Source organism: Manacus candei, unplaced genomic scaffold, assembly GCF_025592945.1.
Source record: "Manacus candei isolate 608988 ecotype Guabito, Panama unplaced genomic scaffold, ASM2559294v1 h1tg000045l, whole genome shotgun sequence".
In the NCBI taxonomy this organism is placed as follows: domain Eukaryota; kingdom Metazoa; phylum Chordata; class Aves; order Passeriformes; family Pipridae; genus Manacus; species Manacus candei.
In genome coordinates, this window is record NW_026138093.1 from 9810086 (window position 1) to 9822986 (window position 12901).

The following is a 12901-nucleotide window of genomic DNA, read 5'->3' on the forward strand; positions in this document are numbered from 1 at the left end:
CCCCCCTCCTGCTCCGGGCCTCAGCTTTTAGAGCTGAGCTGACCTCCCATGGGCTGCAATGTCCCTTGGGTCAGTTGGGGTCTGCTGGCCTACTTGGATCCCCTCCCAGTGTCTTGCCCTCAGCTAAGGAAGGAAAATCACCTTGTTGGTGCTGTGCTCAGCAGTGGCCAAAACACTGGGGTGTTCTCAACACCCTTTCAGCTGTCAATGACAAGCCCAGATCTGGGAAGGCTGCTGTGGGGAACTGAACTGCAGCTCAGCCAGACCCAACCCAAATATCTATGGCACATATTCTATAGAATCCATCCTTAGGTGTTGTATGAGAGATCTATAAGATAGTACATATAATAAGCAATAATAAGGCAAGTGCTCTCCTTAGGGACACACCCCCCCCAAACTACTGCCTGGGTTTGTTCCCTGGGGGTCTCTGCAGCAGCAAGCACAGCCCCACACTGACTGCTCTGGGCTGTGCAGGCATTTGTGGTTCTGCCTGTCTCACACATACACCGAACCTTGGGATGGATCTGGATGTCACTGGATGTGATGTCACAGGAAGGATGTGATGTTATCAGGGAACTGTGATGTCACAGGGAGGATGTGATGTCACAGGGAGGATGTGATGTTGTGGGGAGGTGTGATGTCATAGGGGAGGATGTGATGTCATGGGGATTATATGATATTACAGGAGAGGTGTTATGTCATACGATGGATGTGATGTTATAGAGGAGATGTGATGTCACAGGAAGGATGTGATGTCACAGGGGAGCACGTGACATCACATGGGAGGATGTGACATCACAGGGGAGGTGTGATGTAACATGATGGTTGTGACGCCATAGGGAAGCTGTGATGTCACGTGGAGGACATGACATCACAGGGATGATATCTCAGAACAGGTACAATGTCAAATGATGGATGTGACGTCATAGGGGAAATGTGATGTCACAGAAACAATGTGATGTCACTGGGCAGGTGTGATGTCATTGGGGAGCTGTGATGTCATATGATGCATGGGATGTCATAAGGGACCTCTGATGTCACATGATGAATGTGATGTCATAGGGAGCTGTGACATCACAGGAGAGCTGTGATGTCACAGGAGAACTGTGATGCCACAGGGGAGGCCGTAATGTCACAGGGATTATATAACAGGAGAGAGGATGAGATCACAGGAGAGATGTGATGTCATATGATGGATGTGACATCATAGAGGACCCTTGATGTCACAACAAGGATGTGATGACACAGGGGAGGTGTGATGTCACAGGGACTATGTGATGTCACAGGCGAGTATGGGATGTCACGGGGAGGTGTGATGTCATATGGGAGCTGTGATGTCATGAGAGTATCATGTCATATGATGGTTGTGACGTCATGGGGAGGATGTGATGTCACAGGAGAGCTGTGATGTCATGGGGAGATGTGATGTCATATTATGGTTGTGACATCATATGGGAGTTGTGATGTCACAACAAGGATGTGATGGAACAGTGGAGATGTGATGTCATGGGGAGGATGTGATGTCAGAGGAGAAAGACGTGATGTCTTTGGGGAGCTGTGATGTCACAGGGAGGATGTGATGTCAGCGGGGAGGATGTGATGTCACAGGAGAGGCGTGATGTCACAGGGCAGGTGTGATTTCACAGGGGAACTGTGATGTCACAGAGGATGTGTGATGTCACAGGAAGGATGTCATGAGGGAGCTGTGATGTCACAGGGGAGGATGTGACATCACAGCGATGATGTGATATCACAGGAGAAGTGTGATGTCATATGGTGGATGTGACCTCATAGGGGAAATGTGATATCACAGGAAGAATGTGATGACACGGGGTAGGTGTGATGTCAGAGGGATGATAGGATATCACAGGCGATGGATTTGATGTCATAGGGGAGATGCGATGTCACAACAATGATGCGATGTCACAGGGGAGATGTGATGTCATACGACGGATGTGTTGTCATAGACGAACAATGATGTCAAAACAAGGATGTGATATCACAAGGGAGATGTGATATCACAAGGGAGATGTGATGTCACAACAAGGATGGGATGTCACAGGAGAGGTGTGATGTCACAGGACAGCTGTGATGTCATATGGGAGCTGTGATGTCATGGGGAGGATGTGATGTCAAGTGCACGGGGTCGACCACGGGAACTTTGCTTTTCCCCGCGGGGCGCACGGAGGGTTTATCGCCGGGCGCACATGGACTGGGAGAACTTTGCCTGCCGGAGCCGCTCTCCCTGCACCGCCAGGAAGAGCAGGGACCGCATTGCCCCGGCCGCAGCGGCGCAGAGGCTGCTCGGGAGGTGACAGTGTGCTAGAGGGAGATGCCCACTCGCTGTCCTCACTGCCTGCACAGCGCAGGGCTGGGGGGAATTGAGCCAGGCAGGAAAAGCGAATGGCGGCTGTTGATGGAAGGGTATGGACAGATTGCTCCAGGATCAATATGATCAGGCAAATGTCAGATTTATTAGGAGGAAGACAGATTATATAGTGCTCATGATGCTCAGCTTCTTGTTCACACTACATTGGTTACATAAGGAAAACATATTCTGCTGTCCACTGCTAATTGGACCACAACAGGTGGTCATAGGAGATGAGAAAACTTTATTCACCTGCCAAAAACTCTTCCTTGGCATCTTGGCATAAGGCCTGCAGCCATATTAGTGGCGCAGCATTTTTTACTATCAACACCCAGCCATGCTAAGGTGAAACACACAGAAATGTAAAGAAAATTGTTCGCACAATTTTCATCCTGTAACAGGCGGCGATCACACGGTGATGAAATGATACGGGAAGTAGCAAACAACCTGGCTGGGGGGAGCACAGTTTGGGAAGGGGGCACAGGGAAAACCCACTGGGATGTTCCGGGGTAAATAACAGAAAATAAACAGGGGAGGATCCCCATTCAGATATGGTTTATGGATCAGTGCACTGTGTATAGTGGAAGATAGCTTCATGAATGTAAGAGTGCAGTTTCTGCAGCTTTTACTACAGTGACATGTTTTTTATAAAATATGTAAAGAGATGATAAGTTGGGTGTTTGGTTGGACATTCTTTGGTCTTTTTTTTTTTTTTTTTTTTTGTGAATGCTTTGTCCCCTCCAGCCCCCTTAAAGGAACTTTCTTGAATGTACCTTCTTACAGTTAATTTGAATGATTAGTTTAGATAAGCCTCTTAGAGTAGATGCATTTCAATGAAATTGGGGCACATGTCTTTTTGGCTCTGGTGCAAATTCAAACTAATTTTTTTCTTCCTCTTTGGCTCAATTAAAAGCCATCTTAAAACACTCCCAGTATATTGTGTGAGCGCAGGGCTTGAGGCATGTGGGATTGAGTGGACACAGAGAAAGAACTAACATTCAGAAACATATCTGCTTCCCTGTCTCAATTAATAAACCCCACAGATTGACACATGGACTTCAAATTCCCACAGAAGAAGTAGCAGTGTGTATTCCCTCTGACACCTTGTCCATCCTATAGCAAATAAAGATGCTGAGGCGTAAAAAGGAGCTCCAGCAGGCTCTGGGTTTATTTGCTTTTTGGAAAAAACATGTTCCAGACTTCTCCATGATTGCTGCCCTGGTGGCATCGTGCCAGATAAGAAAAGGAGTCAGATAAATAGATAGTTCCTTCTTTTTAATAATGGGTCCGTAGCGGGCCAGATTTCCTCTTTTTGCAGGAACCTGCCAGCAGATGAGATCAAACTGTGTGAGACAGATAAAGCTTTCAATTGCTGCAATGGGCAGAAGAGAGAACTGCCCCCACAACTGCTTCTGTTATCAGTTACAAGTATGCCATGAGAAAACAAAGTAGCAACAGGACTGGAGAGTTGTACTGTTCTTTGCAGCACTGATGGTTTGCATGTGTTTGTGTTTTTTATCTTAATAACTTTGTGATATGCACATCTGTTTGTATTTTTGTCTCAGGAGTTTTCCAATATGTAAACGTTTACCAATAACATTGTGTTTGTGTCTCCTCTACTCTCAAAATTGCTTGTATTATCAGCTTATTAATAATTGTTGACTTATTTGTGTTTTTATCATGAGAGACACTGGTAAGATTGTGTAAGACAAGTCATTTTATGTATTGCTAGTTTAATTTTTGCCAAGTTTATTTTGTCTTTTTATTGAAAAATAAGTTGGCTTGGGAGAAACTTTTAGATATATGTGATTCTGTCTCAGTCAATTGAGAATCAAGAAAATCCACCAAATTTTGCCTGGGAGTTGGTACAAGAATTTATGCATATTTGGAATCATACAAATATGTATTAGATGCATTAACCCTCTGCCTCAGAAGGCATCAAATTTTATATTTGGCTAAATTTCTCAAAATATTAACAAATGAAATTAAATCTAGACAAAAGAAAAGAAAGTGTGACCTGAAGAGAATATAAGAAAGCCTTGTACCAACTCCCAAGTAACTCAATGTATTTGCATAAAAACTGATGTGTAATTTGGTCCAATTTCAAGACACATTGACCCCTCTAACAGACTCATTATTATAGAATCACTACTACTCATGAGTTAGAGACAGTGGCTAATGAAAATTAGATTTGTGTCAGTAATAAATCCTGATGTTTGTAACTTTGTTAATGTTAGGAAATTTGATTGTAGCTATTGAGATCCTATTATGTCCCATATGCTTACTATTTTACTGTAAGGTTTGGGTTTTTTGGGGAAGTGCATTGCATTGGGAAAAGATCTGTGTTCTCTCTTCCTTTTCTTTACTCTTCTCTCTTTCTGTCCACTACATGAAAGGCACCACCCACAAAGAAGATTCATGGTGAACGACAAAAGAAAAGAAATTACTGAATGGATAAATCACGGGGTGGTGTCAGAGACTGAAATGGTTCATGATTTGTGCATTCTAGGATTGCCAAGGGACTCTTGCAGGTTTCTGCTGGACTTTTGCATTAGACCTCTGATGGCCCATCAAAGCCCATCCCTCCTCTGCCAATCCTGAAAGGCAGGAAAATCCCTTTTGCCAGACCCCTCCCAGAAACTCAGCACAGACCCAGGAGATGTTGGAGGCTCATGGCATGGCCTGTGACACTAACCATGGATATAGTAACTCATAACTTCTTGGAGTGTGGGGGCTTCCCTCCCCCACCCCCAACGGATCAAGGCCACCACTTCAACTCACAGACATGGAAGCTGCAACTCTCAAGTTCCATCGCTGGACCCCGTGGGCAGTGACTATAGACATCTTTCCACTCTCAGCTTTGCTTTCCTTTACTCTCCCTCACCCTTATCCTATCTTTCCTTTCTCTCCCTTATGCATTTTCCCTAAAGGTTCTCTTTATGCCATATTGCTGTAGATGAGAGATAGAGATGATAACACCCAAAATGGCAACATACCTGTTTACCTTTGAAACAAAATTGTTCTGAAATAAACCCTATATATATAAATGTTTTCAAACACTCATTATTCAGTGTCATTTCACTCTAATCCACCTCAAGGAATTTATTAATAAGAACCTGACTTACCTTCCCCTTTCTGGGGTAGTGTACCAGGGTGAATTTATGCTGATACTTTTGGTCTGTGTTTGGCCCTGCCACCTGTGAATGTTTTGCTCTTTCCCTGCCAAGTTATGGGAAAACAAGCATGATAAACGGGAAAGTTGTCCTTGAAGAGAGCTTCTTGTATAAACTCTTTTAATTGGTGTTGTGTGATTGGCTAGTTGTCCTCCAAGGTTGCTTGAAGGAGAATTTGAGGAGGAGAAGGGTGAAGTAGCACCCCCAGACTCAATTAAGAAAGACCCCCCACACATACTGCGCGTGCGTGAGGGGATTTCCGAAGTTCTCCCGCGTGCACAGAAGAGATGCACTGACAGAACCGGGAGGTGGGACTGAGGGCCTCAGGCTGGGCGGTGCTGGCCACACCAGGGAGGTTGTGGCCACTCAATTAATTGTATAAAAAGCAGATAGCTTTTGTGAACTTAGTGACTCTCCAAAGATGCAGCTTCTGCTATGGGTAATTAGAGGCATGCTAGGTCGGTTAGATAACTTTATAGGCAACAGCTGAGTAACTGGGGAGATCATTCTGGGGACTTATTTCTCTCCTCCTTCCTCCCTTTAGGGTTTGTTCGTTTTGTTGGCCACCTCTTGGTAATAAATATTGGGGGTTTTTGAGTTTGCAACGGTGTCTTGGTTTTCAAGCTTCAGTATGTTCGAAGCCCTCCCTAATACAACCCCATACCAAAGTGCCAGATCCAGATGCCACCTGAACACTTCCAGAGACTCCACCACCTCCCCGGGCTACATGTTCCAATGCCTCAAAAGTCTCTCAGTGGAAAAAGGATTTTTTCATAACTAATATGAACTTTGCCCAAAGCAATTTAAGGCCATTCCCTCACAACCTTTCACTATAGCCTTGGAAGAGAAGACCAACCCCCACACCCACTAAAACCTCCTTTCAGGTCATTGCAGAGAGCAATGAGGTCCCCCCTGAGCCTCCCCTTCTCCAGACTCAACCAGCCCAGTTCCCTCAGCCGTCCCTCAGCAGACATGTTTTCCAGAGCCTTCCCCAGCTCCGTTCCCTTCTCTGGACACGCTCCAGCCCCTCAAGGGCCTTTTGGCACTGAGGGGCCAGAACTGGACACAGCACTCCAGGTGGGGCCTCCCCAGTGCCCAGCACAGAGGGGCAATCAGTTCTCTGCTCCTGCTGGCCACACTCTTCTCCACAAAGGCCACGATGCCCTTGGCCTTCTTGCCCCCCTGGGCACACTCTGCCTCATATCCAGCCCCTGTCAAGCAGCGTCCCCAAGTCCCTTCCTGCTGAGCAGCTCTCCAGCCCCTCTGCCCCCAGCCTGGAGCGTTCCAGGGGGTTGTTGGGACCCAAGGGCAGGACCTGACACTTGGCCTTATTGATCCAGCCTGTCCAGATCACTCTGCAGAGCCTTCCTGCCCTCCAGCACATCCACACTCACACCCAACGTGGTGTTGTCCACGACTTTCCTGAGGGGGCACTCGATCCCCTGGCCCAGATCATCCACAACGACGTTAAACAGGAGCAGCCCCAACCCTGAGCCCTTGGGGACCCCACTACTGCCCGGCCCCACCTGGATTTCCTTCCATTCCCCACCACTCCCTGGACCACTTTGTCACCCAGCAAACAGTTCCCCGGGCAAGCCATGAGCAGCCAGTTTGTGCAGGAGATGCTGGGGGAGATGGTGCCAAAGGCTTTCTGGAATTCCACAGAGACACATCCCCAGCCTTTCCCTCAGCTGCTGAGCGGGTCCTTTGTCAGAGAAGGAGATGAGGTTGGTCAGGCAGGACCTGCCCTTCCCAACCCCACGCTGGCTGGGCCTGATCCCCTGGTTGTCCTGCCCCTGCCATGGGATGGCACTGAGGAGGATCTGCTGCGTGGACTTCCCCAGTCCTCAGGTCAGTTAGACAGACCAGGAGTTGTCCAGATGCTCCTTTTGGCCCTTCCTGTGCACGGGCATCCCATTTGCTTGTTGCCAGTCAGCTGGGACTTGTGCAGTTGTGCAGCACTGCTGGGGAATGAGTGGCCATCTCTTTCTCCAGCTCCCTCAGGACTCTTGGCTGCATCCCATGTGAGCCCAGGCACTTGGGGGGTCTCATTGGCAGAGCAGGTCACTGACCATTTCCTCCTGGATTGTGGGGGCTTCACTCAGCTCCCCATCACCAGCTTCCAGCCAAAGCCTGCCTGCCAGGTGTCCAAGGGGTCAGTTCTGCTGCCCCCTCCTTCCTTACCCCACAATGGAAAACTCCCTCATTTTGGGTCCCTGCACCCCAGACGGCTCCGACCACCACCTCACCCACCAGTCCCAGAATCATGGAATGCTTGGGCTTGGGAGGGGCTGTCAAGAGCATCTCAGCACCCGCAGATTAAAGATTTCCTTCCTACTATCTCCTCCAACTCTTCCCTCTATCCGTGTGAAGTCACTGCCCCTTGTCCTGTCACTCCAGGCCCTTGTCCAAAGTCTCTCTCCATCTTTCTTGTTGGCTCCCTTCAGGCACTGGAAGGCCACAATTAGGTCACCCCAAAGCCTTCTCTTCTCCAGATTGAACAATCCCAGTTCTCTCAGTCTTTCCTCACAGCAGAGCTGCTCCATCCCTCTGAGCCTCTTGCTGCTCCCCTCTGGACTCGCTCCAACAGGTCCATGTCCTTCCTGGGCTGGAGCCCAGAGCTGGAGGCAGCTCTGCAGGTGGGGCAGCATTACAGCCGTGTGTGTTCCAGCAAGGACATGGTGGAACCTCATGGAACCAAGGACCATTGTGACACTGCAGGGCCTTCTGGAGCCAAAGGAGCTCTGGGACACTATGGAATCTCATGGAATCAAGGCAGCACTGTCACCCTGGGAAAACTCCTGGAATTCAGGGCCCATTGTGACACTGCAGCTCCCCATGGAACAAAAGGAACCCTGGGATGTTGCAGAAACTCATGGAACCAAGGGACCATTGTGACATTGAGGGGGCTGATGGAATCAGGAGGCCATTGGGACAATCCAGGGCTTCGTGAAATCAAAGGAATTCTGGGACATTGTCAAGCCTCCTGGAACCAAGGGTTCCTGCTGACATGCATATCCTCCTGGAACCAAGGGAGCCCTGAGATATTTCTGAACCTCCCAGAATCCAGGGACCATTGGGACCCTGCAGAACCTCCTGCATTCCAGTGCTCCTTGTGAAACTGCAGGCTCTCCTGGAACCCAAGGATTCCTGGAACGCTGCAGAGCTCACGGAACCAAGGGGCCACTGTCCCACTGCAGCTCCTTCTGAAGCACAAGGGACCCTGGGACAGTGGGAAATCTCTGAGAATCCAAAGGGCATTTGGGGACTGAAGGGCCTCGTGGGACTAAAGGAACCTTTGGAGACTGTGGAAGCTCATGGAATCAAGGGGCCATTGGGACATGTGGGGCCTCCTGGACACAAAGGAACCCTGAGAATTTCTGTAGGAACAAGTTAAGGCAGCAGTAGCTTCATTCAGTTAATCAGGATGCAGAAGGAGTGTTTTGGCCTTGACTGGTGTTTTCCATCCAGAGAGTGCTGTTTGCCAAAGTGGAAACCACTTGGAACGCTCTGCATGGTAGCCTGTGTTTTTCTCTGGTGGCTGAACACAGCCAGCACATGAGGGGAGGGGAATGTGTGGGATCAGGGCACTGCTTTGGGGCCATGCTGGGAATTCTGGTGGACTAAAAGACAAAGCCCAGGTGCTGTTTCCAAAGGAACCCCAACGAAAGGGGGACGCCGGAAAGATGGGCAGACAAGTCCTGCAATGGAACTCTGTGTGTGCAGCCTCATTTTCTCCTTCAGCACCCACAGGAGAGGGAGCAAAAAGTGGTGATTTGGACCCAAAAACTGTTCAGGGGGGAAATTGAGGATTAAGGGGACAATGGGAAAATGGGAGAAACAGGGAGAAGGGTGGAAAAGGGAGGGTTGTCTTGCGGGTCTGACAGTCCCATAAGGGTCTTTGGGCACAGGCAGGTTGGCAAAGGGGGCTGGTCCCTCGAGCTCCCAACTTCCTGTGGGGTGCTGGGGGCTGCTGGATCCAATCTCAGCCTTGGCTTATGCCAACACTTTCAGTTCAGAGGAATTACAGAGGTGTGACAGAATCATTTTTGTCCTCCAGCTTTTAACGACGGCAAATCAGATCTATTGATAGAAAGGAATTTATTTAGGGTTACAAATGATCAGACAAAACATCTTCATCAGAATTATTTACTGCACAATAGAACACTAAATATACCAGGAGTACAGGATAAGATAGGACAGTGCTCTACACTAATGCAATTGTTGAAGCAATTCTACTCAAGCTGGCACAAAAGTAAGAATTCTTAATTGGAGATGGATGGAACTCCCCCAGACCAATGCTGGTGGAGAGATCTCTGCTCTCAACCTCCAGCAGTGACCTTGGGGGGGTCCCCAGTCAAGGCAGGAATCTCCACACACACGCCCAAGAAGGGTTCTGTTGGAAGAACCTGCCCCTGGGAAAGGGGACTGGTCCTTTGTGGTCGAAAGGGATGGACTGACAGTCACTGGACTCCAGGGGTTGCCTCAGGATCAGGGGGTTCATTTGGGGTGGAAGCAGCGGCCGAAGTTCTTCCCGCAGTCGGGGCACTGGTAGGGCTTCCCTTACTGGTGGGTCCGTTGGTGTCTGGTCAAGTTAGAGCTCCAGGTGAAGCTCTTCCCACACTCCCCACACTTGTAGGGCTTCTCCCCGGTGTGGATGCGCCGGTGCCTGATGAGGGTGGAGTTCATGTTGAAACCCTTCCCGCAGTCTGTGCAGCGGAAGGGCCTCTCATCCGTGTGTGTCCGCTGGTGCTTTAGGAGATCTGAGCTGGTGTGAAAGCTCTTCCCACATTCCAAGCACTTGTAGGGCCGCTCTCCACTGTGGATGCGCTGGTGGGTGTGGAGGTTGGAGCTGCTCCTGAAGCTCTTCCCACATTCCCCACACGTGTAGGGCCGTTCCCCAGTGTGGATGTGCTGGTGCACGATCAGAGTGGAGCTGTCACTAAAGCTCTTCCCACATTGCTCACACAGGTAGAGCTGTTCCCCAGTGTGGATGTGCTGGTGTCGAATCAAGGCGGAGTTCCGCCTGAAGCTCTTTCCACACTCCCCACACGTGTAGGGCCATTCCCCGGTGTGAATTTGCTGGTGGGTGTGGAGGTTGGAGCTGAACTTGAAGCTCTTCCCACATTCCCCACATGTGTAGGGCCGTTCCCCAGTGTGGATGTGCTGGTGACTGAGGAGGTGGGAGCTCTTCCTGAAGCTCTTCCCACATTCCATACACTTAAAGGGCTTCACCCTGCTGGGAGGCTGCTCAGGGACCACCAGGTCAGAGCTCCCCCTCAAGCTCCGGCCGCCTTCCCGGCACAGGCTGGCTCTTTCCTCCTCAGAGCACCCTGGGCTGGCTTTGGAGCCCCTCCTGCGGGGGGATCTCCGGCCCTTTTCCTCCCCGCTGCCTTCCTGCGCCGGGGAGCCCTTCAAAACGGCCTCTCCCACCAGGGTCTCACGGGGAGATTTGTCCTCCGGGCTCTCCCTCCTCAGCTCGGGGCCTGGGGCAGGAAGCAAGAAGGACAGGCAGGGGATTTGCCTCCGGCCCACAGGGAAGGCCAAGGACATCCCCCCAACTCCGGCCCCGGCAGGACGGCGGCGCCAGCGGGGTTGTCCTGCAGCCGGGGCCATGCTCGGCTGACAGAGCCAGCACAACACCCGCCCAAAGGGACACTGACTTCCTCCTCACCTGCCTGGGGGGCCCAAGGCATCTTCCTCTTCCTCGCAGCCTCCTCCTCCATCCGCCCAAGCTTTGGGAAGGACAAATCCTGATGAGGAGGAAAACAAGGGCTGAGCGCGTTGGCTTGGGGGTTCCTCCTGCCCAAGTCCATCTCTAGAACTCACCAGGCATCATAAAAACCTCCAAAACACCAAGATTCAGCCCAGAAAAACCCAAACCAAAGAGATTCAGGCAAAAACCCCTCAGAAATAGGAAAAAGACCCACGCTGCCCCAAAGTGCAAAAAGTTGAGATTGAGCAAAAAAAATACTCCAAAATAGGGAGATTCAGCCCAAAAAAAGGTGACAAGGACTGAATTTAACCCTCCAGCAGGAAAGTCGTTTGATTTCAAGCTCGTCTTCACGGGACGTCCTGGGATTGGAGCCTGGGCTCTAATTAACCTCTCCTGTGCTGCCAAACAGCAGGAGCTGTATGGCCAAGGGACAAACTCTGTGATCCCTGTCAGTGTCCATGGTCCCTGTCAGTGTCCTTCAGGGAAAGTGGGAGGAGGAAATGAAGAAACTGGTTTGGAACTAAACCCACGTTAAAGTAGGAAAAACCTCCTTCCGTGGAAATAAAACTTAGGCAGTTTTTCCTGGGCTGAACAAGCTCATTCAGGGATGAAGGACTGGGACTTCTGTGGACACTTGTGCTGGTTTCTTTGGACACTTGTGTTCCTTCAGAGAGGCCCTGGAAACACTCTGCTGTTCACTCCCAGTGCCACCAGTGCCTGGGTCCTGTCTGCAGCAGCAGATTGCAGTGGCTGGACAGGAGAAATGCTTTTCTGAGCCTCTGGGCTGGACACAGGCACAGCCTGACCCTGAACCCAAGGGAAACAAAGACAAATTCCATGACTTTAGCTGGAGCAAGGCGGGGGGGGTTTCCTGAGGACAGCACTACACCAGACTTTTGTGTGTGTGTGTGAGACAGGCAGAAGCACAAATGCCTGCACAGCCCAGAGCAGTCAGTGTGGGGCTGTGCTTGCTGCTGCAGAGACCCCCAGGGAACAAACCCAGGCAATAGTTTGGGTTTATTCCTTGCTCTGTGTCAGTGGAACAGAATGTTCCACAGGAGCTCTGTCTCCCTCTGTGGCACCGGGTGGCTCGAAGTTGAAGAGGGGAGGGGGTCAAGTGCAAGTTCCCTTCTGAAGTGTGTGTCCCTAAGGAGGACACTTGCCTTATTATTGCTTATTGTTTGTAATATCTTACAGATATATCATACAACACCTAAGGATGGATTCTATAGAATATGTGCCATAGATATGATACAGAATATATCTGATTATTGCTTTATCTGTCTGTCCAGACAGATATTGTGTATGAAGAGAGATTGTATTTGAGGGATATGTTCCTCTCAATACCCTGTGAGCTCCACTCCCAAGGCCAGCAAATTCCTGAAGCTCCCACTTCTGTGCCCTGCAGGTTTTGGCAGATTTGCAAGAGCAGGGGAATCATTCCCTGCAGCCCCTTTGCACTGTAGGAAATGGGAGTCCTGTGCACATCCTGCTGCCTCCAGATTCCATTCTGGGTGTGGGAACGACCCTGTGGGGAGCAAAGAAATGCCTGGTTCTGCAGGAGCTGGAGATGCTCAAGGGGCAGCAGGACCAAGTCAGGGGCCTGGGGGGGCCTGGGGGGCTTTGGGGTGTGGGAGGGTCCTG

At 50.1% G+C, this 12901-nt stretch overlaps 2 protein-coding genes across 3 annotated transcripts in view; one reads left to right on the top strand and one right to left on the bottom strand.

The window, feature by feature from the left end:
* Positions 1 to 12901, bottom strand: part of LOC127474822 (zinc finger protein 11-like) — a 705018-nt gene that overhangs the window by 689891 nt on the left and 2226 nt on the right. Inside the window, exon 2 of the mRNA XM_051796126.1 lies at positions 11216 to 11294. Within this exon, the coding sequence (XP_051652086.1) occupies positions 11216 to 11294 (79 nt within the window). The remainder of the gene's footprint in view (positions 1 to 11215; positions 11295 to 12901) is intronic.
* The window catches only part of LOC127474841 (uncharacterized), a 200931-nt gene that overhangs the window by 150241 nt on the left and 37789 nt on the right, over positions 1 to 12901 (top strand). The gene's annotated exons all lie outside the window — the stretch shown is intronic.